We start from the raw sequence: 25,643 nt of genomic DNA on the forward strand, positions 1-25,643 counted from the left end.
TATGGAAGGTATTAACTGAAAAAAAAAAAGAAATAAGAATTCATGTTTTAGTTGCTTATATCTGCCTAAAGAAATCCCAGAAAGGAACATTAAAAAAATGGCATTGGTGGACAGATATCTCTTTGTGATGTCTTGTGAACCAGGTAACTTCATTATCTATTAAATTTTAGATTAAATGAAGCATGCATGACTCATGAAAATGTTTTAAAATCATCGGGAACATCAAAATGAACACGGCTGAGAGAAGGTTCTAGACTCTAGCCCGGGGTGTGCAGCCCAAACCCTTTGAGTTGTAAGAAGATCCTCCTTCCCTGCCCACAAACTGTCACTGGCGTGTCCAAAGCATCCTCAGGCCACGGCTCCATTCTCAGAAATTCTAGACAGAAGCACGAACATACTCCAGGAAATACTTGGAAACTCCCTTTAAGAAAGCAGGTGTTCTCCGGGCGATATTTCATCCGAGTCAGAAGTCTGTTTGTGCTTTTCCTGTCTGCTGGCACAGCATTATCCTAATTTGATGGTCGGTAATGGAGCCCATATGAGACTTCCGGCACCTTCTTCCAAGTGCAGTGTCAGCTGGATGTCAGCTTTATTCCTCGCAGCAGGGTGTGAGCGAGGGCAGGGTAGAGGCTACAGAGCCCCCAGGCAGGACTCTGCTGCCCGGCCTCACCTGGACAGGCTGGAGTCACAGCTTCTGCTCGGTCTTCCTCCTCCAGCGCCCAGTATGGTTGAGCACAAGAAATGTTGAAGGGACGCAGATCGGTTGCTTGGCATCTGTTAGAAATCTGAGCCCCACACTTCCTGAGATCAAAGGCAAGAGGAATCTCATTTCCTCTCTTCCTCCTCACAACTGCACGAAATGGTTTAACTTGCCAGGCGATCAGAGATGGTCTCCAGACGATCATGATGATCATTAGGGCTTGCTTTCCTTCCTCCTAGAGCAGCCAACTGTGTGAAGCCATTTGTCAGATTTGGGGGTGGGGGGAGTGGGGGTGGGGGTGAGGTGGAGGTGGTGGAAACTGGGCTAGGTTAATTCTTGCAGATAGAATGTGGCCTCCAATTTGCTAGAAGGGAAAGGAAATTAGCCAGTAGGAAGGAACATCGAGACCGTTTCCTGGAATCTCAGTGTTTCCTAAGCAATGATTTCTTTTCCTTTTTTTTTTTTTTTTTATAACCACAAAGCTCAGAGCCACTTCAGAAAGATCAATAAAGCCAATTATGAAAGGGTAGCAGGGCAGACACCTTCCTGTTTTCTCTGCACAGACCTCATGTTAGACACAGGTGTGTTTAAGAAATTGGGGTAGGGCTGGGAAGGTGGTTCAGTGGTAGAGCGCTTGCCTTGCATGCATGAGGCCCTGGGTTTGATTCCCCAGTACCACATAAGCAAAAAGGAAAAAAAAGCTGGAAGTGGCGCTGTGGCTCAAGTGGTAGAGCGCTAGCCTTGGGCTGAAGAGCTGAGGGACAGCGCCCAGGCCCAGAGTTCAGGCCCAGGACGGATCAAAAAAAAAAAAAAAAAAGAAGTTGGGGTAACTTTTGAGTGAGGAATTGTAACCCAAGCTCGGGATGGTTTATTTTAGGAATTAGTGGAGAGAAGGATGACCCCTCCCAGGCACTGACTAGTGACAAAGGGCTTTTTCTCGTACCATTCTGGGTGTCGTGACTCCACAGCACAGCCTAGTGGAGCACCCTGGGAATTGCCCACATTATGGGTTTTGCTTTTGTTGACCACGTGATTCATGCACCACATTGACATTTGCATTTTTTTCCTTTCCACGTTGGGAATGCTAGACTGCTAAGCCACACGCCCAGGCCTATTTCCTATTTTTCAAATAAAATCTACTCTGCTTTGGGTGCAAGAATGGACAGGTGGACAAAAAAATGAAGGGGTCATTTTGCACCCAGACATTGGCGTGTATGTTATACTATGCACGAATGTCTCCACGTGTCAGATCCTCTCTGTGTGTCATCCAGCATAATGATGGACACCATACATCCTCAGAGTCAAGCTGGGCATGGCAACACATGGCTGTAATCCCAGCTATTCAGCAGGTAAGAGGCAGGAGGATCTTAAGCTTGAGGCCAGTTTCAAGTTATTAAGATTTTTTTCTCAAGGAACAAAATGTGAACAAAAAAAGCTTACAGTGAACTTGTTTGCCTAGAAAGCTCAAGGCTGTACACACAGCCCCCAGTAATGCAAACAGACAACACAAAAAACTCCAGAAAATCCATCTTAGTGGATCTTTAGGATTTCCCTAACTTTTCTCTTACAAACAACTTTTAAAAAAGTCTTCAGAGGATGAGAGGAAGAAGTAAGAGAGGAAGGGATGGGGAGAATGCATATCCTGTGAAGCTAGGGCTACTGAGGGAGGGCTGGCTGAGAGGCATGCGAGGTAGTGACACCGACCAAGACGCACTGCACTCTGAACTGACTCGCTGCCTTTGGGCAGCAGCTTGAACATCACAACAACTAAAAAGTTCTCACAGATAAAATTTTGCTCCACTTCTCAACTAACTCTTAAAAATAGAGAAGGGCACATTCCAAAAAGCATGCATGCTGTAAACATTTTAATTCCGTATTGTGGTGGAACCAAGCTTTTTAGTGATCCAAGTAATAAAGTGAGAAATTATCAGAGACTTTAGAGAGGAATAAAATATGTGCTAAGGGGGAAATATAAGCTGAGTCAAACAAGATGTAAACATTTCCACTGAGCCATTTCCCATACCATGGTGGAAAAGAGAGAGACAATTCAGCTGCTTATCTAATTAAACTAAGATAGATGGAGGCACCTAGCACGAGGACACATGGATTTATTTTCCTATTTATGCAGTTCTAGGCACACTTGGTGGGCAAGCACTGATCGACAGCTAATTGGCCCTCTTTGGCCCCGTCCCAGTATGAGGCTCTTATTGTCAATCATAGCATTGCCTATCTTCACTACTTTATAGACCCCCAACCTCACAGTTTGCAAAACTCATCTTGGACTAAGTCTAACGCAGGATATTCACACATGGGTCCTCAACAACTCACTAACAGAGATGCTGTATTAGTGAGATTAAATAAAATAGTTATTCATGCAGCCACAGATGGGGGATAGGAAGAAATCTATCAGATGGAGCAATCAGGAGTTGCTTCTTATAAATCAAGAAGAAGTCTTCAATCTCAACACTTCCTCTACCCCCAGAGCAGATGAATCTCTGCACTTGATTTCCAAGGCTTGTAGAAGATGGGCAATGCATTAGCGGTGAGACACTCCTATCTTGCTTTTGGTTAGGGTAGCAGTCTTCACTAAAGTCATGTATGGAAAAATGGATTGGCTGCTGGCAAGGCCTGGAGGAAGTAATGCTGGGAGAGGTCCCAGGACAGACACGTGCAGGAGGTGCCGTGTCCCAGGCATTCCAACAGACACCTTCTCTCACCAATGTTTGCACAAATCAGCCAGGGAAATCAAGGCAGAGTGGCCAGGAAGGCAAGGGCTGGGGGAGCCAGGCGAGGAGGAGTTTAGAGAAGGAAGTTTCTGGCAGACCAAATTGAGATGGATCCACAGGGAATTCGGCAGCCGGGCTGAGTTGTAGAAGGCAAAACATCACACCCACTTTGACCAAAGCCTGAATCATGCATGTTCAGGGCAAAGAAGAGAGGAGGAAATGAAAACTTCTGCATTGTTCAAGAACCAGAGCACCATGCACAGTCACAACTTCCTTTAAGAAAGCCTGTCTCGGACTTGGAGGTGTGGGACAAGGTGTGGTAGAGGACCAGCCTTGAGCGAAACAGCCAAGCAAGCGTGTGAGGCATGGAGTTCAATCCCCAGTCATGGTACACACATGTGTGTATGTGCGCACGTGCGCGTGTGCACGCGTGCACACACACACACTCATGCATACAAAGAAAGCCTGTCTCTTACCAGAAGCTAGACTACTCGAATGGGCCAGGGACATCTTTCAGGGCTTGCACAAGGCTGGTGTTTAAGTAACAACTGTATTACTTGACTGAATTTTTAACAGAAAAGAAATACTTCCTTTAAATTTTAGGTGTACCCTGCATCCCCCACTCCCCATCCCAAATTTGCTTCTAGAAGGTCTAGGTGGATAACAGAAACTTAGTGTGGGCTTTTATTTATTTATTTTTAACCAAAAGGTCAAATTTCCATTATGCGATTATTTTGTGCACGTGTGATGAATCTTTTCAATGCTTATCTTAGAGCGCTGGGGAGGGAGAGGGGAAAAAACGCCATCCCTGCCAGCCTGTTGGATTGGGTCAATCACAGCTCAGTGAAATCTTTCAGGCACATAATTTATCTTTTCTTTGGCCTAGGGGGTAAATGCTCCATTTGTTCATGAATTCTTGCCTTGTTTTAAGTATGCCATGCTCTGAATGTAGTTTTCTAAGGCACAAAAATAAGACTGTGGTCGTTTGTTATGTTTCCCCAGAATGAAGTAGAGGTTCGCTCTCTGTCTTCACATTCACAGTTCTGTGGCTTTGTGGTTGAAATTCCAATCCAGCCAGGAGGAGGGTCTAGTGATGTGGGGGAAGGGCTGTGTGTGTGTTGGGGGGGGAGTGGGAAACAAGGGGAGGGACAGCTGACATGGAACAGCCCTGGCATAATTTACTCTAAGAATTCTGAATCGATACATTGACACCCGTCTATGCATGCTGAGGTCTTCCCTCCAAGAAAGCCATTGATTAGAAAACTCCATTGACATTCCCTTCTGAGGCCCACATTCCCCCAAGATCCCAGAGGACAATGCGTGTCTTCCAATCACAGATGTATCTAGGGGGTCTGAAGAGAAACTTTCACAAATCTGAAACTTAACTTTTCTCCCTTAACACTCCTTGCACACTTACGTATTTGAATACTCACATGTTCCCAGGCTGCAAGAGAAATGGCAAAGTCATCACTTACATAAATAAATGTCTTACACACACCTAATGCAGAGGGGACGTTCATAGTCAAAATGGAAATTTGCAGTGTCACAAATAAACCTGGCATGGTCAGGGCAGCCTGGCACTGGTGGCTCATGCCTGTCACCCTAGCTACTTGGGAGCAGCTGAGATTTGAAGATTGCAATTTGAAGCCAATCCGAGAAGGAAAGTCTGTGAGACTTTTATCTCCAATGAACTACCAAAAAGCTGGAAGTTTAGCTGTGGCTCAAGTGGTAGAATGCCAGCCTTGTCTGTAAAGCTCAGGGATAGTACCCAGGCCCTGAGTTCAAGTCCCAGGACAGGTATGAAGAAGAAGGAGCAGGAGAAGTAGAAGGAGAAGGAGAAAAAGGAGGAGGAAGAAGAGGAGGGAGGAGGCGGCGGCGGAGGAAACAGTAGCAGATATTCAACTCATCTCATAAACAGTTCAATCTTTTCTTCACTAGGAAAGAATTGGCTTTGGTCTAGCAAAGAAACAAATATTTATTAAGAAATCAAAATCACCACATCCAAATGTCTTCAGAGGCCCATCAGTAATGAAAATTCAATAGGACTTTTTCAAGGAATTCCAGATACTTCTGCAGACTGAAAACTAGTTTATAGCCCCCAGGGGAGTAGCTTTTGGGGTCCTGGCCTATGGGTTGCTCCTCGGGGCACTGCAGCCAATTCGCCTGGGCTTGTGCCCTCAGAAGAGCGCTCTGCGTGGCCATCCCAAGTTTATTCATTTGTCATCTCCCACTGGACATCAAGTCCCACAAGGGCACAGACAGCGCCATGCAGCACCGTGGGCCCACGTGTGCCTGGCACTGTTTCACATTTGCTAAAGGGCAGGTGCCTGGATGAGTTTCAAGTCTTACAGTTTGAATCGCACCAGCAATAATGCAATCAGCTTCTGGAACTGGTGCAGTTTGGAAAAGAGACATTAGAAGGGAGGAAGTTAAATTTCTAAATGGAGTCTTGGGCATCAGCTCTTGGAGAGTGATAGAAATAGGTTGTAAGTGCCTGGCCATGGAGCCTCAGTTTCTCCCAAGTTCAGCTGTCTGCTATGTTGAGCTGATGTGTGGCTGTTACAATGTAATTCTTGTTGTCAGCCTGGAAGCATTTAAAGCACAGGCTGACCAACGTTCATTTTCCTTAGGAAAAATAAGCTAAGAATAGCCTGGCCTTGCAAGTGCTGGATGAAAGAGTTATTAGCACCCTGTTAATGTCTCATGACATTATTATTAAGACAAAGGTATCGGGTGCCAGTTTGGAGACACAACCATACCCTAAGGAGCACAGCCCATCCGATCCTTTGCCTCCTAAATCAGGAGCATTTAACTTTATTCTTACAACTTAATAAATAGTGTTATTTCTAAGTCTTCTAAAACAAGGGAACATTGACTTCAAATGCAACTTTTATTTCCTCTATATTCCAGGAGTTCTTTTCCTGCGTAGAACACAAGCTCTCATGGTTAATGCTTCTCACTGTAACAGTAACAAATAGTAGTAGTAGTAATAATAATAATAACAATAGCTGCCTTTCTTTGCCCAGGAAACAAAACAATGGATTCAAGATATCTCCCTTTAAAAAAACTACTTTTTACACAAGTCTTGTTCTAACTTGTTGGACATTGATTTGTATGCAAACCATTCCATGCAGGTCTGTCTCTTCCCCCTCCTATCTCAGTGCAAAAGAGAGCAGAAATCCCACCATCATGGAAACCTGTCCAGCCAAGCCTATACCCATTCTCTATGCAAGAGATCTGAGATGGGCAGGGAGGGCCTTTTTAAGGAATAACTTTTGTGTCCCACTTTCTCCTTCTCCTTCTTCTTCTTCTTCTTCTTTTTTTTTTTTTTTGCCAGTCCTGGGGCTTGAACTGTGCAATGTCCCTGAGCCTCTCTGTGTTCAAGGCTAGTGCTCTACCACTTGAGCCACAGAGCCACTTCTGGCTTTTTCTGTGTGTATGTGGTACTGAGGATTCAAACCCAGGGCTTCAGGCATGCTAGGCAAGCACTCTTCCACTAAGCCACATGCCCAGCCCGGTGCTCCACTTTCTGTCCAGACCCCACTGATCCTACGGATGCAGCCTGCACAGGGCTCAGCCTCTGATTAGGTGGGAGAACAGATTTCCTCTGCGTGGAACCTCTCTCCTCTTTTACATGCAATAGAAACAGCAGCTGTTTCTGTTCTTCTTGGAGATGTTTCTGCCCCGGGGGACCTGGAGGAGAGGCTGAGCTGCTCCTGCTATTTGTTCTAGAGGGACAGTCTGCTTGATAGCTAAGGTGCTTGTACGCCTATGGGGGCACTGGGTGCAGCCACTGGGGATGGACAGACACCCAGGGCGCATCCGCTGCAGTTGGACATACATCCAGGGCGCAGCGCGCTGGGGATGGACGGACACTCACCTCGGTGGCAGGGCGGCTGTCCGCGGGCCCTGGTGGCCGGGCCGTCTCCCCGGCCTGCTCCCTGCGCTCTGCCCTCTTGGCTGGTCCTTGGTGGCCGCCTGGCGCCGTGTCCCCTCCCTTGTCCAGTGTGAAGAACTTGTGGAAGATGCTGGCGTCCAGGGGCTTGGCGGGGGCCCCGGCCTCAGGCTGGGGCGGGCGTGGCGCCGGCGAGCAGGTGGCAGGGGCGGCCTGGTCCCCGGCCGGGGGCCGCCCTGGGGTTTTATCTGCCCCGAGCCCGGGCACAGCTGGCCCCGGAAGTGCCATGTGCTCACTCGGGCCTTTGTCCGCGGGGGCCGGGCCTGCGCTGACATCCAGCCCGGCGGCTGCAGCCGATGAATCCCAGCCTTGGTCCCCGGGACGCCCTGGTACCGGCCGGGAGAGCATCAAGAAAAAACGCGATTTAGCAGCTGGTGCCTGGGGCTTGGCCGCCTGCCCGAGATTCTTTCCGCCGGCCCCGGCCACAGCGTCCACCTCCTGGGCCTCGCGGGGAGAGGCAGCCGCTTTGTCCTCCCGAATGCCGATGCCCAAGTCCACTGCAACACAAGCACAGACAGAGGCCAGTCACCAGGCCGGGGAACCCCAGGGCCACAGCGGACCCCAGGGCGCGCTGCGCCCAGCGCACAAGCCAGGGCGACAGCTTCCCGGTTCTGATCTTCTTGGGAGAGGTGGTGAGGGGGGGAGACATGGTCCCCCAAAACCACTTGGCTGCCAGACCCTGAGAACAGACCCTGTCCTAAACCTGAAATCACAACGGGAGGGCTAAGAGAGCAACCACAGCTTCGGTGCTTCAGTGTGAGAGCATTAGCCTGGCAGATAAATCGTCTTGGGGTTGCTCATCAGGGCCACTCCTGGGACTTTTGCTAAACTTATTATTGCCTCACTTACTTGTGCTTGGATTCACAAGCCAAATCTGTTTGTGTGTTTTTTTTTTAAACACTATAATTTTATTGTTATTATTAAGGTGTTGTACAGAGGGGTTACCATTTCTGTCTGGATTGGTTTTATTTAGAATGTTTAAAATCATAATTATAAAGGTGATGTTTTCATAACCCTGGCGGCCCCACTGGGTGGTGGCTAACACAGAGGTCCAAACACAGACAAGAGCAGTGTCTGGAGATCCAGGAAGTAGGAACCTAATGTGTCATTTGAACTTCTGGATCCAGCCTGAAGGTGAGCTCAAACATGACACCAAACAGTAATTACCCATCCTCTCCTTATGCTGGTTTAAATGGAGCAGATGTTTAGGGAGTGACCTGGAGAGAGTCTCAGAGAACTGGTCAGTACCTGTCTCTCTAGTGGAGTCAGTAGGTATGAACTCCCCCAGGGAATGCCTCTAGATTCTTCTACCCAGTCTAACGAGTATTTAGGAAGGAGGGAAAAGAGCAGAGAGATAAATACAGGAAAAGGGCTGTGTGGAAATGAGACTCATTTACCAACATTTTGTCTTATCAGTAGAAACATCCACATGGAAAGAGAGACCGTAGCCACCTGACACCGTAGTCAAAGCAGATCAACTGAGTGCTAAAACAAATGCACACCCAGGCCTGCAAAGCGCACTATGTGAGGAGAGCAGACCCCTCCAATCTGTGTGAGGAAGCTTTGCAGTTCTGTCTGACAGACTCTTACAAAGATGATGATGGTTAGCTGGGTATTGGCATTCACACTGTAATCTTAGCTACTCAGGAGGCTAAGATCTGAGATCGAGGTTGGAAATCAGCCCAAAGAGAAAAGTCCATGAGATTTTTTTTTTTTTAATCTCTAAAAAATCCACCAAAAGGCTGAAAGTGAAGCTGTGGCTCCAGTGGTAGAATGCTAGCCTTAAGTGTAAAAGCTCAGGGACAGTCCCTGGCCCTGAGTTCAAGCCCTAGGACAAGCACAAAAAGAAAAAAGAAAACAAAATCAGAAAGAAAAAAAGAAGATAATCAAGCTAGCATGTGAAGCCCTGAATTCAAGCCCTAGTACCAACCAGTACACACATGTGCACATGTATGTGCATATGTACACATATATACACACACACAGACTGCAGTGACATAATTAAAATTTTTTTTGTCGGTCATGGGGCTTGAATTCTGGGCCTGGGCACTGTCCTCAGCTCTTCAGCTCAAGGCTAGTGCTCTACCACTTGAGCCACAGCGCCACTTCTGGTTTTCTGGTGGCTTATTGAAGATAAGAGTCTCACGGCCTTTCCTGCCCAGACTGGCTTTGACCCACAATCCTCAGATCTCAGCCTCCTGATTTGCTAGGATTACAGGCATGAGCCACCAGCGTCTGGTGACATAATTTTTTTTTAAATAGTGTAGTGTATTGGCTATTGATTTCTCACTGTGCGTAATTTTATCAATTGAACGTTATCCTAAGTATGCCTGCACAGGAGCCAGCCTAGTACAGAGAGGCTTTTTGCTGTCTACAATTTCTGGTAGCCCTTAGGTGTTTGGGGTTTGACCCTCATGGATGAGGGAAGGCCACTGGCAGAGATCCCAGGGCAGAGCCTTGCAAGCACTTAGCAAAGATGGCAGACACAGCCATCCTGTGGTCGTTTCCGGCTAAGATCTTATTATCTGAATCCTCCCACTTCTGAAGGCTAAGAGGGAAGCAGAAATGGCTCATCATGATCTTATCTGCAAACAGCACATCCATTTAGGAAAATGTTCCTCACAGCCCTACTTCCTATGTAACTGGCTTGTGTGTTGGTATCCTGGCCTGCAGGATAAAGGATGACTCCCATTGCAAAGAAAAATCGTGCACCTTGCCAGAATGACAGGACTTTGGAGAATCATGTGGATTCATGCTTATGAGCATCTCAGATCAGGGCCATTGTAAGATCAAGATCTGACGATGCTACGACAGTTCGTGGAAGATGAAGGGAAGAAGTTCTTCAAAAGAGAGTTTTCTTTGACTATCAAAGGGTTGGGAAGAGCCCTTGGGAAAACCAAGGAGGCCACCCAAAGCTTGCCAGGAGGACCCATGACCGGAGTCAAGTGACACTTCAAACAGCTGTGGCTTTCTGTGTTGTGCAGATGAATTTGTTGTTTTTAAAGTCTGGGAGTCAGACTTGGAGGGAGAGGCTAGATTTGAACATTTCACTGAACGGTCACATTTCATGGTTGTCATTTCAATACCAAAAAAAAAAAAAAAAAGCCAGGATGGTTTGGCCAAGAAATTCTATCCTGAATGAAAGAGTGGTTTTAGGGGCATCGGGGAGGAATTCTGATTACCAGCTGGGTCTGGACACTTAGCAATGAAAACACTGGGTGCCGAAGGAATGTGAACAGAAGGTAAGAGCTAACCCTGTGCTGTCCAGAGAACACCTCCTAAACTAAAGGCAGCTGTGGTCATCAGTCATTGTGGGGTAAAACTGTGACATGCCCTCCTCTTCACTCATGCCTCCAAAATCCTGGTGATCACCACGTTAATTCAGGTGTAAAACTAGCAGTTGCTCCAATAGGAGCACATATTACCCCTCAAAGACACATCTGATACCTGATTTTCTCTTGGGTTTGTATTCCTCAATTGGATATGAATATGCATGTAGCCTATGAGGGCTACCAGAAGTGACTGATCTCTCGTAATGTTTTTCCTTCTCTGCCTCTCAAACCAGATGTGGCTTATCAAACTTGGCACATACAAATGTGTACAGATGTAGAGGCCAGGCAGGCATATATGAAGGATTTTTTTTTTTTTGTCAGTCATGGGGCCTGAACTCTGGGCCTGGTCGCTGTCCTTCAGCATTCCAGCTCAAGGCTAGCACTCTATCACTTGAGCCACAGTGCCACTTCTGGCTTTTTCTGCTTATGTGGTGCTGAGGAATCGAACCCAGGACCTCACGCATGCAAGGCAAGCACTCTACCACTGAGCCACTTTCCCAGCCCCAGGATTTTTAAATAATCCTAAAATCAGGCTGTCATTGAAGTAGCTCATCGTCTGCCCTGGGATTCCTACAGCAAGTCACACCTGGAGCTGCGTGAAGACATTGTGTGAAGACTGCCACACGCTGTTCTCTCTGTCCTCACACTTGATGGCACTAGACTCTCCCAGAGAGCTGCAGAGGCTGGAGCTGGCCCGAGTCCTTGCAGGGGTGGCAAGGCCTAGTCGGGCACAGGAGGCCTGAGAAATCATGTGTACAACATGCATGAGACATGTCCGCTTCTATGCTTCCTGTCCACTGCCCACGGCCATCTGCCTGTACTGGTAACTTTGTACAACCCCCAAATGATGTTAAAAATATCCAGATGGAGCCGGGCACTCATGCCTGTAATCTCAGCTACTCAGGATGCTGAGATATGAGGATCTCAATTCCAAGTCAGCCTGGGCAGGAGAGTCAATGAGACTCTTTAGCTCAACTTAACTCTCTATCTCTAAAAAGCCAGGAGAGGAGCTGTGGTTCAAGTGATAGAACACAAAACCTCAGGGACAGCACCCAGACCCAAATTTAAGCCCCAGGACTGGCAAACACACACACACACACACACACACACACACACACACACACACACACACACACACACACACACACACACACACACACACACACAAATCCAGATGGCCTTTGGCAGAGAGAAAGGCTCCCCCATCCCTTCACGGGCCTGGTTCTTATCTCTGGGTCTCGACAATAATGCAGGCAGGTGAACATGGCCCGCAGGGACTTCTTTCCTAGTTTTGGAAACAGTTTTGTTTCTTGTTTAAAGAGTAAACAGATGCTGTGGTGCACATCTATAATACAGACTCCTGGAGGCTGGGGCAAGAAGGGACCTGAGTTCAAGGCTAGCCTGAGGAATAGAGCAAAGCCCCTTCCCCCTGCAAAAACAACAAAAAAACCCCTAATACAAACATCAAGAACATAGCCCTGCAGTCAAACGTGGAGCAACTGGGCAGCAGTGTTCCGAGCCTTTGCACTCTGTCAGGGAGTGCTGATTTCTAGCATTGTTCATGAGCTCAAGTGTCAACCAACACCGGCTACTTTCACATCAGTAGTTGGGCTTTGATCAAGTATCAACTTTCAATTTGACTAAAATAACTCCACTTACACATATTTACTTTTTTTGGGTGTGCGAGTCCTGGGCTTGAACTCAGGGTCTCGTCTCTGTCCTTGAGCTTTTGTACTCAAGGCTAGTACTTAGCTCTGGAGCCCACAGCTTCACTTTCAGGTAAGAGTCCCACAGATGTTCCTGCCTGGGCTGGCTTTGAACTGTGATCCTCAGGTCTCAGCCTCCTGAGTAAAATTATAGGCCTGAGCCACCAGTGCCTGGTTCATATTTACTTAAGAAAGCAAACCAGGCATTTCCTCCTTTTAGGAAACATCGAATAGATACCAGAGGAAGATATCAATTTTAGAAACTTCTCATCCACGTGAGCAGAGGCATTGTTCGGTTGCTGAGAAACCATGTGTCTACAGATCAATCCTGTCAGCCTCTGCCATCCCTCAGCGAGAGGACCGAGCAATTGTTTTATCTCAAGAGGCTTATGCGGCTCATGCTCCAGCAGGCAATCAAAGCAAGAGAAAAATGGGGCATTTAAGGCACAAAATGAAGGTTTAGGCATAAGTACTCAGATGGGGAAAATCTGGCCAGAGGCTCCACAAGGAAGAGCCACCAAGGGTGGGCAGGGGGGACAGACCCTGGCTGGTGCTGGCCCTGACCCCTCTCACCTCGCTCACGCTGAGAAGGGCTGTCGTTGAGCTCCCTCTCAGAAGCTTGGACTACCAGATTCCTTGCGGAGGTGACGCAGAGAGCGAACGGCAGTGCTGGGATCTGCAGCCAGGCTGGGCAGACTCCCGCGATCAAGGGCACTGCTGTCTCAGAGAAACGCACATTTTGTCTTTCAGTTCTGAAAGTCGCTAGTGAAAACCAGGCCGCTTTTAGAAGCTCTAGAGGAAAACCCTTCTTCCTCAACTTCTCCAGCACCCAGAGGTCACCTGCACTCCTTGGCTTGTGGGTCCTCTGCCTCCAAGTTCAAGGCAGCGGCAGAGCCTCTTTAGATATGTCCGTCCGTCTGTCTATCTCTCTGTCATCTGCTCCCATTAGCTCTTCTTTTCCTGCTGTGCCCTCCCTCCTCACTCCTTGTAAGGATCCTGGGGGTTGTGCTGGCGCGCTTGGTAATCCCAGATGGCCTCTCCCTACAAGGCCCTTCATCTCAAGTCCAGAGTGTGCTCCCGCCGGGTACGGTGACACGGTGGTCACAAGCCGATGTCATCCTAGCAGAAGGGACATTGCTCCTGCCTGCAGGCCCTGCCTCTCATGCCCTGGGGCCTCAGAACTGGACACCGGGAGAGCCAGTGTGCTCCCTGGGGTGGAAGCTGTCTGCGGAGGTGCTGACTGCGGGACCGATGGCTGCTTCTGGGTTTGGGGAGCAGGACACCGGCACAGCACACCCACAGACACTCAGCATGCCTGTGATAGTACAATGGCACCTCCTTACTGAGACCTTACTTCTCCCCTGCTCCCCCCCTTTTTGGTGCCAATAGTGGGGCTTGAACCCAGGTCTTGGCACTGTCCCATAGCTGTTTTCCCTCAAGGCTAGCACTCTATCTCTTGAGCCACAGCTCTACTTTTGTTTTCTTCTTCTTTTTTGTTGGTAAGTTAGATAAGAGTCTCACGGCCTTTCCTGCGCAGGCTGGCTTTGAACCACAACCCTCAGATAACAGCTTCCTGGTAGCCAGCATTGCAGATGTGTGCCAGTGGTGGCTGGCTGCCCGGTCCTTCCTGGCCCACACCTGCCTCTTCCAGCCTGGCTCAGGGTGGAGGTCTGTGTGAGGGCGCAGAGACCGGCGACCTTTCTCCGCAGCATGGATGGTTTCCCGGAAGCACCGTTCTGTTATCGACCAACAAAATGTGCATGGCATCTCATGGGCATGGTGCTCTCACCGCTTGGTGCAAATCCATGCCATGCCCCTCCTCAGGGAGTGACTTTCGTGACAAAGTAAACTTGAGAATGTTTCTCCTGAGGTGACTGAAATCGTCTACTGCCTTGGGCTTTCTCGCTTTGCTTTTTTTTCAGGTGACAAAGGGGAGCCATGGCTGTCATTCGCCGGTCTTACCGGATGGAGGATTGGCCAGTCCCTGGGGGCTGTGGCATCTCCGTGGCTAACACCTGATTAAATGGGGGCATTGCAGTCTCCTTCCAGGATGAGGGGTTGCATCTGGCCCCGAGGGGGTACAGTCCCTGCCTTCCTGTCCTGTCCCTCCAACTGTGTCATCGTGGGCCACTCGGCCACAGGAGATCTCACCTTCCTCCACTCTTCATCAGGGTCTACAGTTGGATAGCCCCCCAAGGAGCCCCCCCAACCCCATACCCAGCAGAAGGGGACAAGCTCCACTGCGGGGCAGGGTCCACCCTGATCTCAGTCAGTGTCAGCAACATGTCCCATGAGGCCACCGTGTAACACGGCCAGCACCTGGAGATCCAGGACTCTAAGCTAGACTCTAAACTCTCTGAAGTGTTCCTGGGGCTTTCCTCTCAGCTCACGCAGACTCCCCTGTTCTTCAGGCAGACAAGATGGGCACTGTTACAAGCTGAACCAGGTCCTAATTCCTGGGAGTGGGGCTTTATTTGGGAATAATCACGTGAGCTCCTAAGGAGGACCCTAGCGTGTGTGTATGTGTGTGTGTGTGTGTGTGTGTGTGTGCGCGCGTGTGTAGGGCACGAGGACCCGGCGCAGACCTCCCGGGGGGGGGGGGGAAGAGGGCCACTCCCAAGTGTGGACAGAAAGCAGGTCCTCCCTCCCCACCTCAGGGGGAGCCAGCCCTGCCACATCTGGATTCGGAGCCTGTGGCTGCAGTGTTGTGAGCCAACCAGCTTCTGTGGTTTATGGTGTCAGGGAACAAATAGAGAGCTTCCCAGATGAGCCCGCCAGTGGCTTGGCCCTTCCCCTCTGCCTGTCCCTGTCCCAGGCTCTGAGCCCCTCTCAGCCCAGCAGGGTCCTTACCTTCATCGTAGTGCTGAACTGTGTGAGTAGACAGGATCACTCCAACGCCGTTTTGATCACAGTCCCCATCCCACGTGACCTGCAACAGAACCAGTGGCGTTACCAGGCAGGCCTCTGGGGAAAGAACTCAAGGCTACATGGGTGCCACTGGAAATTCAACCGAACTACAAGGCTATGTTTCTGGGAACCACCCAGCTTGCTATCTTACCTCAGAATGCACACAGCACCCATGCCTGGGCTGGCCGCTGTCATCGCCCAGGTGACCTGAAGTGAAGGGGATGGGCACAGCCACAGGCAGGCCCTGCCCCCTTCCCGTGGAACAGATGGGATGCGGAGGATGGAAGCGGGCATGGTGTGGAGCAAGAATTTCCTGTGCTGAACTTCCTCCACAGCTGTGTGGGCTGAACCTCACCCAGATGTCTCCCACACACACAAAACTGTCATCCACGCCCCAAGTCCACATACTTGCCAAATGCAGCAAGTTTATTGGCGTATGGATATGGGTGTGTGCACATTGCATGCAAGCACATACATGCACGCAGATGTGTGCATGGGTGTACTCACATATAATAGGTGCACATGCACACACATGCATGTATGAGCACACATGTATATGTATATGCATGCCCGCAAATTTGCATGTATGCACATGTGTGTGCACATTTGCACATGTGTGCATGTGTAATGTGCATGTGTGTACGCACGTGCTTCTGTTCAATACTCCATCTTTGTGGTTGTGATCTTTATCTAAGTTTAAGGCACTACCTGAATTATTATTATTATTATTGTCAGTTGTGGGTCTTGAACTCTGGCCCTGGGCACTGTCCCTCAGCTCTTTAGCTCAAGATGAGCACTCTACCACTTGATCCACAGCCTCATTTCCAGTTTTCTGGTGGTTCACTGGGGATAAGAGTCTCATGGACTTTACTGTCCCGGGCTGGCTTTGAACTGCAATCCTCAGATTTCAGCCTCCTGAGTAGCTAGGATTACAGGTATGAGCCACCGGCACCCAGCTTCTTTTCCTTTTAGAACTAGACAATGTTTGAAAATAGAGCGATTTTATGAATGCTGTTTCCAATTCCAAGTGACAAACGAGACGTGTTTGTTGGCTGCTGCCAGTGCCGGTCAGGCAGCCCTGGGCCTCCATTTCTCCATGGCAGAGCCTCCTGGTACACTCTGCCTCTTTCTGCCTGGCTCCTGGGGGCTGCTCTGGGGGTTATCTGGGGACCTTGCTCTTGGCCACAGGCTGTGCTATCTGTTGGTCTCAGGTGGACTTAGCAGCAGCAAAGCATCCAGGAAAGGATAGCTTGCAGTCAGAGTTGAGGTCCACCGTGCAGGCCTTTGCATTGGAGTTCTGCAATTCCAGCCTTCTCTCCTGAGCAGGGTCCTCTGCTGAGTGACCCGCACCAGCCCCTGCACCCTCCTTCTGCAGGATTTCCATGTCTGCACTCGTCCATGTCTTCAGCTGAGTGGATGGTGGCGGACCTGGTTTCTGTTTTCTGGATGTAGGAGCTCCAAGAGGTGTCTGTGTGGCTTTGGCCTCTGTTCTTCTGGGGACAGAACCCAGGGCCTTGTGCTCTGCCATGGCCACACCCTGAGCCATGGCCTTGCTCCGAGGGTAGTCTTCCTTCAGCCAGACTGTGCGTTCTACCAGCCAGGACGTGAGCATCTGCCCTCGCTTCCCCACAGATGGAGTTTCATTGGTCTACAGGGCAGCTCAGGCCCCATGGGGTGGAGGTTCCTAGGGGTCCCCCATGTCAGCTGAGATCTCCAGTCACTGATGAGAACCTGGGGTTCTCATTCTTGACACAATGGACATTTGGGGCAGTGAAGTCTTTTCCCACAGGGGCCTCCTGTGTGTTCAGAAGCAGCCCTGGCGTCTGTGCACTCCATGTCAGAGCTGGCTCCCCTGCGCCCACTCCACACACCCTCAGGAGCGGCGATGGGTGAAATCTACCACCAGATCACTCCTGAGGGCAGGCTTCAGATCATCTTCTGGGGATGACTTCTGGAGACTATCTCTGCAATGTCTGCTTTCGGGCCAGGCCAGCCTCAGGCCTGCGTTTTTAGTTAGCTCCTTAGGTGATGTCAGAGGTCTTGTTTTTGTTTTTGTTTTTGGTGCTGGTCCTGGGGCTTGAACTCAGGGCCCGTGCGCTGTTCCTGAGCTCTTTTTGCTCAAGGCTAGTGCTCTACCACTTAAGCCTACCTCCAGCTTTTTTGGGTAGTTAATTGGAAATAAGGGTCTTTCCTGCCTTGGCTGGCTTTGAACACTGCAATCCTCAGATGTCAGCCTCCTGAGTAGCTAGGATTACAGGCATGAGCCACGATTACAGGCGTGAGCCACCGGCAAATGGTTGGGTCCAACTGTTTTATCAAGCCATAGTGACATCAGCCCCCACCCCCACCCCTTCCTCTGTGTGAGCGGTGAGCAGACCCTGACCTCTCTTCCTCTGGCTCTACCCATTAGCAACGTCCCAGTGACTCCATCTCCTCTACCTTGTGAATGTGAGTGTCGGCTTCTGATTCATTCTCCTGCTCTTCAACTCTTTGTGGCACACTCATTTGGTTACCCATCGTTCCTGTAATAGAGACAAGGAGGGAAAGAAATAAAAACACAACCCAAACCAAAGTGTCACAGTCACAGTGGAAGCTACAGTGCACAGCCCCCGCCCCCCCGTCCCCATATCCAGGTTAGAGCACATTGCTTAGATTGGTTATAGGGAAGGTAGTTGAGTACTCTTAGGCCCTCCCTGCCATATAAGGTCAAGGTAGCCTAATTTTCAGCTGCATATCGTGGCTGGTAGAAAATATTTATCATCATTCAATGAACAGTTTGTTATTTTTATTTTGTGGTGTGTGTGCTGGTACTGGGGCTGGAACTCAGGGCCTGGTGCTCTTGCTTGTTTTCTTCTTGTGCTGTACCACTTGAGCTATTTCTTCACTTCTGGCATTTTGCTGGTTAATTGGAGATTAGTGACTGTCTGCCAGGGCTGGCGTCACACTGTGATCCTCAGATCTCAGGCTTTTGAAATGCTAGGATTATAGGCACAAGTTACCAGCACTTGACTGTGTTTATAAAGGTTCTCAATTTCTATTATCAAACACTTAAGGTAGCTTCTCAGAAACAGGACGGAGGGGACCGAAAGATGGGGAATCCAGTCTGTCCTTTGCAGATGTTACTTAGAATCAGGTCACGCCACTTTCACCAACAATTATGCAGTACTTGTGAAATCCCTCCTGTCCATTCAACAATATATTTTTTTTTAAAGAGCAGGATTTCTATGGAACAAAAGCAAGGGATTACTGCCACCTCTTGGTAGACAGGTGTAACTACAACATAGATGATTTCTTTGGGTATGCCAGCTGTGTTGAAATGACTGGGCAGGTTGAAAGGGGCGTTTTGATGATTGGCAATTAAACCTCAGCTGACACTTGAAAGAGACTGGCACATCTTCCAAGGCCCACAACATACTGCAACCAATAAAGCAATAAGGGCAAACCTCGGCTGATAGGCCTGGAGAGCTCAACGCAGCAGCCCACCTCCAATCTGCGGATAAGGTAATTTTTCAAGATAACCTTGTTTAATTGAGAAAAAAACTAATTTTTGTGGTTGAATGTGGTGGCTCACACAAGATCAGGAAAATCATGGTTCGAGGCTAGCTTAGGTAAAAAGTATACAAGATCCCTTCTCAACCAATAAAAAGCTGGGTACAAGTTGGGCATTGCTGGCTTGCGTCTATAATTCTAGCTACTCAGAAAGCTGAGATTGGAAGATCATGGCCCAAAGACAGTCTGAGCAGAAAAGTCTGAGGGACTCCATCGCTAAACTTGTCAGCAAAAAGCAAGGATGGAGGCATGGTTCATGTGGTAGAGTGGCAACCACGCAAATAAGCCAAGCAAGTGCAAGGTCCTGAGTTCAAACCCTGGTACCACTAAGTTAAAAACAAATCAGTAGGTGCAGTAGTATATGTTTGTCATCCAGGCTGTGGAGGGACGCACACACCGGAGACTCATAGTCCTCGCCAACCCGGATGAAAGCAAGACACTAATGGGAAAAAATGGAAGAAAATGAAAAGGATGGGTGGTGTGATTTAAGTGGTAGAGCACCTGCCTAATAAGTGTGAAGTCCTAAATTCAAACCCTGCATTACAAAATGAAAGGCAAAAAGAAAATTGCCAGCCTTTATTTTAGTCTCCTTTTCCTAAATTAATGGAGGGAGGGAGGGAGGGAGAGAGAGAGAGAAGAGAGAGAGACCTAGGACTTGAATTTAGGATCTGGGTGCTGTCTCTGAATTTTTTCACTTAAGGCTAGTGATCTACCACTCAAGCCACAGATGTACTTCTGGCTTTTTGGTAGTTAATTGGAGATAAGAGTCTCACAGACTTTCCTGTTAGGACTGACTTTGAATCATTATCCTTACGTCTCAGCCTACTGAGTATTTATTTAGTATTTAGTATTTAGTGTGAGCCACTGGTGCCTGGCTGGCATTAGTTTTGCTTTCAAAATCTTATTTGGCATTAAACACACTGTTACCTAGTGGTAAAGATTTAAGTCCCTTCCCCTCCCTCCTCTGTTACAGTTTTGCTATTGCAGTCTGAGCAGATCAACACTCATTCTGTGTATTGATTTTTCACCCTCTGTTCTGCTGTATAAATCATGCCACAATTTTCTTTGGTATTTGCATGGAACCCAAGAGCACATAGAATATAAGATATCAATTGCATGCCTGTCTTACCACAAGAAATTAAAATTACAGGAGCATCGTGTGGTCTAGGGTCGAGATGAAAAATCGGCCACTGATAATTGCACTCACTCAAAGGCATGGTGTGAGCCGGTGAATAATGCTAGTTATTCCCAACACTATTTATTTCTCTTAGGAATGTGTGGTCTCATGAGCTCTATCCTCTGATTGGTGTGTGAGCGTGTCAGTCTGGCTGTTGCCCTAGCAACTGTCTCTTTGACACCAGTTGACAGGTAACAGCGGGCCCTCCTCTGAGAGCCTGAGCACACAGTGTGGAGACTAAACTTCTCTGCCAGCAGGCAGCCAAGTGACTGCCGGGTGGAAGGGACAGGCCAAGGAAGGGCAGGATGGTGACAGAATGAGTCACCGAGTCAACAGAAACACCTTCGATCAATGCATCGGACTGTGGACAGATGATGAGCCTGTGCACCACCCAGCCGAGGGCAAAGCCACCAGGGCGATGTGGGCACCCAGGCACAGCCAGCCCCCTGCTCCAGCCCTGGAGGACACATCGCATGTGGATGACGACGGACTCGCTCTGTGGGCCCTGTCCCCATCCAGCTCCCTGTCAGCCTCGGGGCGCCAGGCACAGAAGAGCAGGCTGCTGATGGCACCCGGAGTGCCCGGGACAGAAATGCTGCCCCTCACGGTGCTGCTCACCCCCTGGGCCCCGGGATGGGACTCCAGGAGTCCCAGGGGAAAGGCTGGCACTGTGTCTTGGTGATGTGTATGTCATTGTTGCCTAAGCAGATGCGCAGCTCGCTCTCTTAGTCCGAGGCCTGCATCACACAGCTATGAGCAGGTCACAGGAAATGGTGTTTCCTCTGCACCTGTGGGGCAGGGGTGGGCACGGAGTCCTCCCTCAGGGGGCAGGCCAGGTACAGTGTGAGGCGGGACACGGGTGCTTTGCCCCTGTCTACCTTCATCCTGCCCTGGCCTTAGCTGCTGCTTGTATCATCCTCCGCTGTCCCGAAGCCCCCGATCCCCGATTCCACAGAGGAACCTGAGGCTCTGGTGGGCCGTGTCTCCCCTCCCCTGATCCCATGAGGGTGTACCTTGTTTTCCTTACTCCCCATTTCTAGATGGAATTATTTGAAAAGCAGCAGTCAAACCGTGAGGAGATGGAGCTCGGATTTGAACCCAGGTCCCTGGGATTCAGCACTGATCTTACGTACTTAATGGGTACCCATTCTGTGCCATTCCCTTCGCCAAAATTGAGGGACTCAGAAGACTCAAATCAAACACAGCAGGAGCTAAGAGTCTCATCCTCCCTTCCTGGGGTCCGGTCTCCCTGGGTAGCCGTTATCCTTGACTAGCTGGGACAGAGGGTCTTTTAGAACCACTGCTTCCTAACACACATTTCCCTTTTCTCAAAAGAATATTCTCTGGAGGCTGGGCATGGTGGTAACGCTAGCACTGAGGAAGCAGAGGAAAGAGGATCAGGAGTTTGAAGCCAGCCTGTGCCACACAGAGAGACCCAGGCTCCAAAGAATAAAGAAACAATGTGTCCGTCAAACCTGCTCCCCAGGGGCTGAGCACTCTTCGCCAGACAGAATCCGCTGCGACATAGGACATTGGTTTGTCCTGCTTCTCCCACTTAAACGGTGGGAGCCGACCCTCTCCTGGCTTTTATGTAGGAAGAGCTATGTGCTGCTGCAGGACCCGGGCTAAGATGAGATCAACCTTAACTCTGCGGTTAGTCTTCTTTTTACTGCAGGGATTGGCATTTGTCTCTTGTGTTGAGCTGTTGCTGGGGTTTGAACTTCAGGCCTTCACTTGCTTAGCCGGCTGCCTTGCTCGGCTGGTACTGTTTGGGCCACACCTCCAGCCCAGCTGGTTATTTATTTGGAAGATGGGAAGGTCACAGACTTTGCTGCCTGGGCTGGCTTAGAAATTCAATCCTCCAGATCTCAGCCTCCTGAATGGCTGGGATTACAGGGGTGAGTCATCAGCACATGGCTCGCAAGCCATGTCTTACCCTTACTTTCTCATTTAGAAATCTGCCTTAAAATAGAACTTGACGGGGCTGGGAAGGTGGCTCAGTGGTAGAGCGTTAGCCTTGCTTGCTCAAGGCCCTGGGTTCGATTCCTCAGCACCACATAAGCAAAAAGAAAAAAGCCAGAAGTGGCGCTGTGGCTCAAGTGGTAGAGCGCTAGCCTTGAGCTGAAGAGCTGAAGGACAGCCTTTCATTTGGGGGGACTTTGCCCCCCTTTTTCCCATCCTGCCTGGATCCCATAGCCTCCTTCTAGAAACCGGAACCAGCTCTCTGCCTCCCCTACCCAGCCTCATTCTTGATTGTGAACTTGATAGGATGATGACAAGGAGGAAGCCACCGCTGAAGTGACAGCACCGAGGGCTCATTCGAGAACGTCCTCTGAGTCCTTTGGTTTCAGTGCTGTTACTGGGCTCACGGAGGCCCAGGGGGTGAAGGAGTCGGCGGAAGGGGTGGGGGCTGCAGCTGGGGAGGGGGCTGAGAGAGGAGGGACTTGTGCTCTGGCTCCTGAGTCCCCACCTTCTCCCAGGGTGGTGTTTCTGAGGCCGAGCAGCTGAGATCTGAACCCAGTCCCTGCCTCTTGGATGGGAGGATCCAGTCCTCTTCCCTGTCCCCCCACCCCGCACTTTAGGGACCCACTCAGAGTCTGCCTGGCTACAGGATGGATGACCACAGGCTCCTCACCTTCACTATTAGTTCTCCTCCCCCCCTAACACCTGCAACAAGGCTCCGCGGTTCCAGGCTGGTAGGAGCGGGTCATGTCTGGTTCTCTGACTCTGTACCCAGCCCTGTCCGATGAGTACTCCCGGGGAAACTGAGACTTCTGGGAAGTGCCATCTTTGAGACAGTGAAACTGAGGCCCGCCCCCCAACTCAAGGCCACAGTGGGTAAGTGTCAGAGCTGGAGTCAAGCTGAACTCTGGCCCCTGCCTCTCTATTCCAACCCCTTCCTCCCCAGCCCCTCCAGCCGAGCCTGGACAGTCTGGAAGCAGTTACCTGGTGGCGTGTCTTCGGCGCCCCGGCGTCCCTGGAGCTGCTCCTGCTCTGAGTCCTGTGACTGCAGCTGCTGTGGCCAGTGCTGGGCTGTGAGCTGAGCCCAGCTCCTGCCTGTGCTTCCTTGTCCAGGAGCGCTGAATACACACAGCAGGGCAAACAGCCTGGGTGGAGCCAGCCCCCTCCCTGGCCAGCCCGGTGGAGGCCAAGTCTTCCTGGAGTCAGCTGCGCTGGCCTCCCCATAAAACAGAACCCCTGAATTCCCTCACATCCCCGCCTCCCGACGCCCCAGGCATTCTGGCTGGAGCCCCTCACCCTCCCAAGGAGGCCTGAGGCAGCCAGGTGCACCTGGGACCTCGGTCCCTTCCCTTGTTCCCGCAGTCGCCATCAGAGCAGGGAGAACGCATTCGGTGAGACCAGCCTGCCTCCCTTTCACCTCCATTCCATGCAGACTAGCCCAGCACCGCCATATCTGGGCACCTGGTTCCAAGGAGATAATATCTAACCACTGTGTCACCCAGTGTGAGTGGCCCTACTCCTGTGGCCTACTGCCCCGGGGACCAAACTCCATCTTCCTACAGGCCTAAAGTTCAGACAGGCCACTGAGTTCCTTTTAATCCCAGCAACGATATTGGTTAAAGCATCTTATACGAGCATGTACAGTGCAGTTTAAACACGGGTTAAACTATGGCGAAAGAAGAGAGGGAACCCGAGGAATGGGGGGCGGGAACGGTCGAGAACAGGATGGAAACTAAATGTGTGTTGATTTCCAGCCTTGCTACTACAAGCGTCACAGATTTGACTCTGAGCTTCCTAACAGCCAATGCAAGAGAAGAGCAAGGTGAGTCCCAGTGCTCCACGCTCTGAGGGATCCTCCAGAGGAATGCAAACCCGTAATTACGGTGGCTTCGGGCAACAACACGCCAAGCCTCCGTCACGAGCACTTGGCCAGCATGGAAACAGGTGAGTGTCCCTTGCTTTCATCCTGCTCAGCCGCCTCTGTGGACGACCCCTGGCACCGTGTGCTGGGGGCCTCGTGTGTTCTGTGGGAAGGAATGTCACTAACTCCCTTGCTCCCATCAGACTTATGCACAGCCCAAGCTCAGCTGAATGAATTCCAGGATGGTGAGGAACCCCGGGACCTGGGTGGAGGTAGCAGGGAGGGTGGTCTGGTGTGCCCACGTACAGACACGGGGCCTACGACCGGAGGTGTTCACAGCCACACCCCATACTTGGGTCTCCTCCTAATCATCTGCCTTGTGAGCTCCACCCCTCTGCCAATATTGACGGAGTTCCCACTGGTCAGCGCTGTTATCAGCTGCGATCTGGGAGTCTGGAGGGCGCTGGTCGCCCAGTGGGGAAGGCACTGGAAATCTCCCAGCATCCTTTTCCAGGCCAGTCCCCAGCTACCCCTGCGTGCATTGTCCTCTGCCATGGAGATCGCTGGCTCCTGTCCTCTGAGCTGGTGTCAGCTGTGGGAGTCACCTGGACGGTGGCGTGGTCACAGTGGGCCTGGCATCAGGCACCGCTGTAGTAAGATGTCACCCTGCTCCACAGAGTCAGTGAGCCCAGCCCCGCTTTTCCTTGTCTGTGCCCACTCACTGCTGGGTATTTCCTGTGTTTTATAATCCTGCCGTGTATCAGAAGTACACTGGAGACCGATGTCTTTCCCCAGTGCAAGCCAGAGATGTATCCATCCACCCAGTAGTCACCCACCTGCCCTCCTACCAGCCTGCTCCCGCACCCACCCTTTTCTTCCAGCATTTCTTCAATGCTCACCTAGGTGCCAGGCCCTGAGAACTAAGATTACAAAAGGAAACAAGATAAAAAGAGTTCCTGTCTGGCTTATGAACCAACAGGATTTAGAAAGGTGTGTGTGTGTGTGTGTGTGTGTGTGTGTGTGTGTGTGTGTGTAAAAGTTTAAAGAGCAGTAAATCAAGGGAGAATGAGGCTGGGGAGACAGTCTGTCTCACTCAATCTATAGTGGACAGAAAGGCTTTTTTTTTTTTTTTTTTTTTGGTTGTTGTTGTGTCAGTCCTGGAGCTTGAACTCAGGGCCTGGACTCTGTCCCTGAGCTTCTTTTTGCTCAAGGCTAGTGCTCTGCCACTTGAACCACAGCTCCACTTCTGGTTTTCCAGTGGGTCATTGGAGATAAGAGTCTCACAGACTTTCCTGCTCAGGCTGGCTTTGAACCATGGTCTTCAGATTTCAGCCTCCTGAGTTGCTAGGATTATAGGTGTGAGCTACCAGTGCCTGGCTCAGAAAGGCTTCCCTAGGGAAGCATCTTATAAACCAAGAGTTGACTAAGAATGGGGCCTTGGGCAGGAGAAAGCCTGAGTCTGGCTGGGTGGAGAGTGCTGTCACACAGGGCCACCTGGGAAAGGCCCCAGTTTGGGGTCCTGGGGGGATTGCATCCCCTTGGCTGAGCCCTTAGGGGTGTCAAGAGTTTCGCTCGGGCTCTTCCTGCCCGAGGAGCTAGATTTTCATTTGTGTTTGCATTCTGATGCTGGTCCAATCTTGGTCAATATTGTCCCAGTTTTATTTGGCACCAAGATCAAATGCCACAGGGCTGCTCAGAGCAATTAACCTTTAGAATTCAGCCAGCGGATTGGCGGTGGCCCTGGTGAGGGCGATCGGGACTGCGCTCT

General features: G+C 50.2%; 1 protein-coding gene across 1 annotated transcript in view; it reads right to left on the reverse strand.

Annotated features, from left to right (window-relative positions):
- Positions 1-23,050, reverse strand: part of Bcas1 (brain enriched myelin associated protein 1) — a 59,845-nt gene extending 36,795 nt beyond the window's left edge. The window contains exons 1-4 of the mRNA XM_042699292.1: positions 22,999-23,050; positions 17,766-17,848; positions 15,270-15,348; positions 7,307-7,878 (exon numbers count right to left, since the gene is read on the reverse strand). Of these exons, the coding sequence (XP_042555226.1) occupies positions 7,307-7,878; positions 15,270-15,348; positions 17,766-17,843 (729 nt within the window). The 5' untranslated portion in view covers positions 17,844-17,848; positions 22,999-23,050. The remainder of the gene's footprint in view (positions 1-7,306; positions 7,879-15,269; positions 15,349-17,765; positions 17,849-22,998) is intronic.
- Between the last annotated feature and the right edge of the window lie 2,593 nt (positions 23,051-25,643).

Source organism: Dipodomys spectabilis, unplaced genomic scaffold (genome assembly GCF_019054845.1).
Source record: "Dipodomys spectabilis isolate Male_0828 unplaced genomic scaffold, ASM1905484v1 ptg000240l, whole genome shotgun sequence".
Classification (NCBI taxonomy): domain Eukaryota; kingdom Metazoa; phylum Chordata; class Mammalia; order Rodentia; family Heteromyidae; genus Dipodomys; species Dipodomys spectabilis.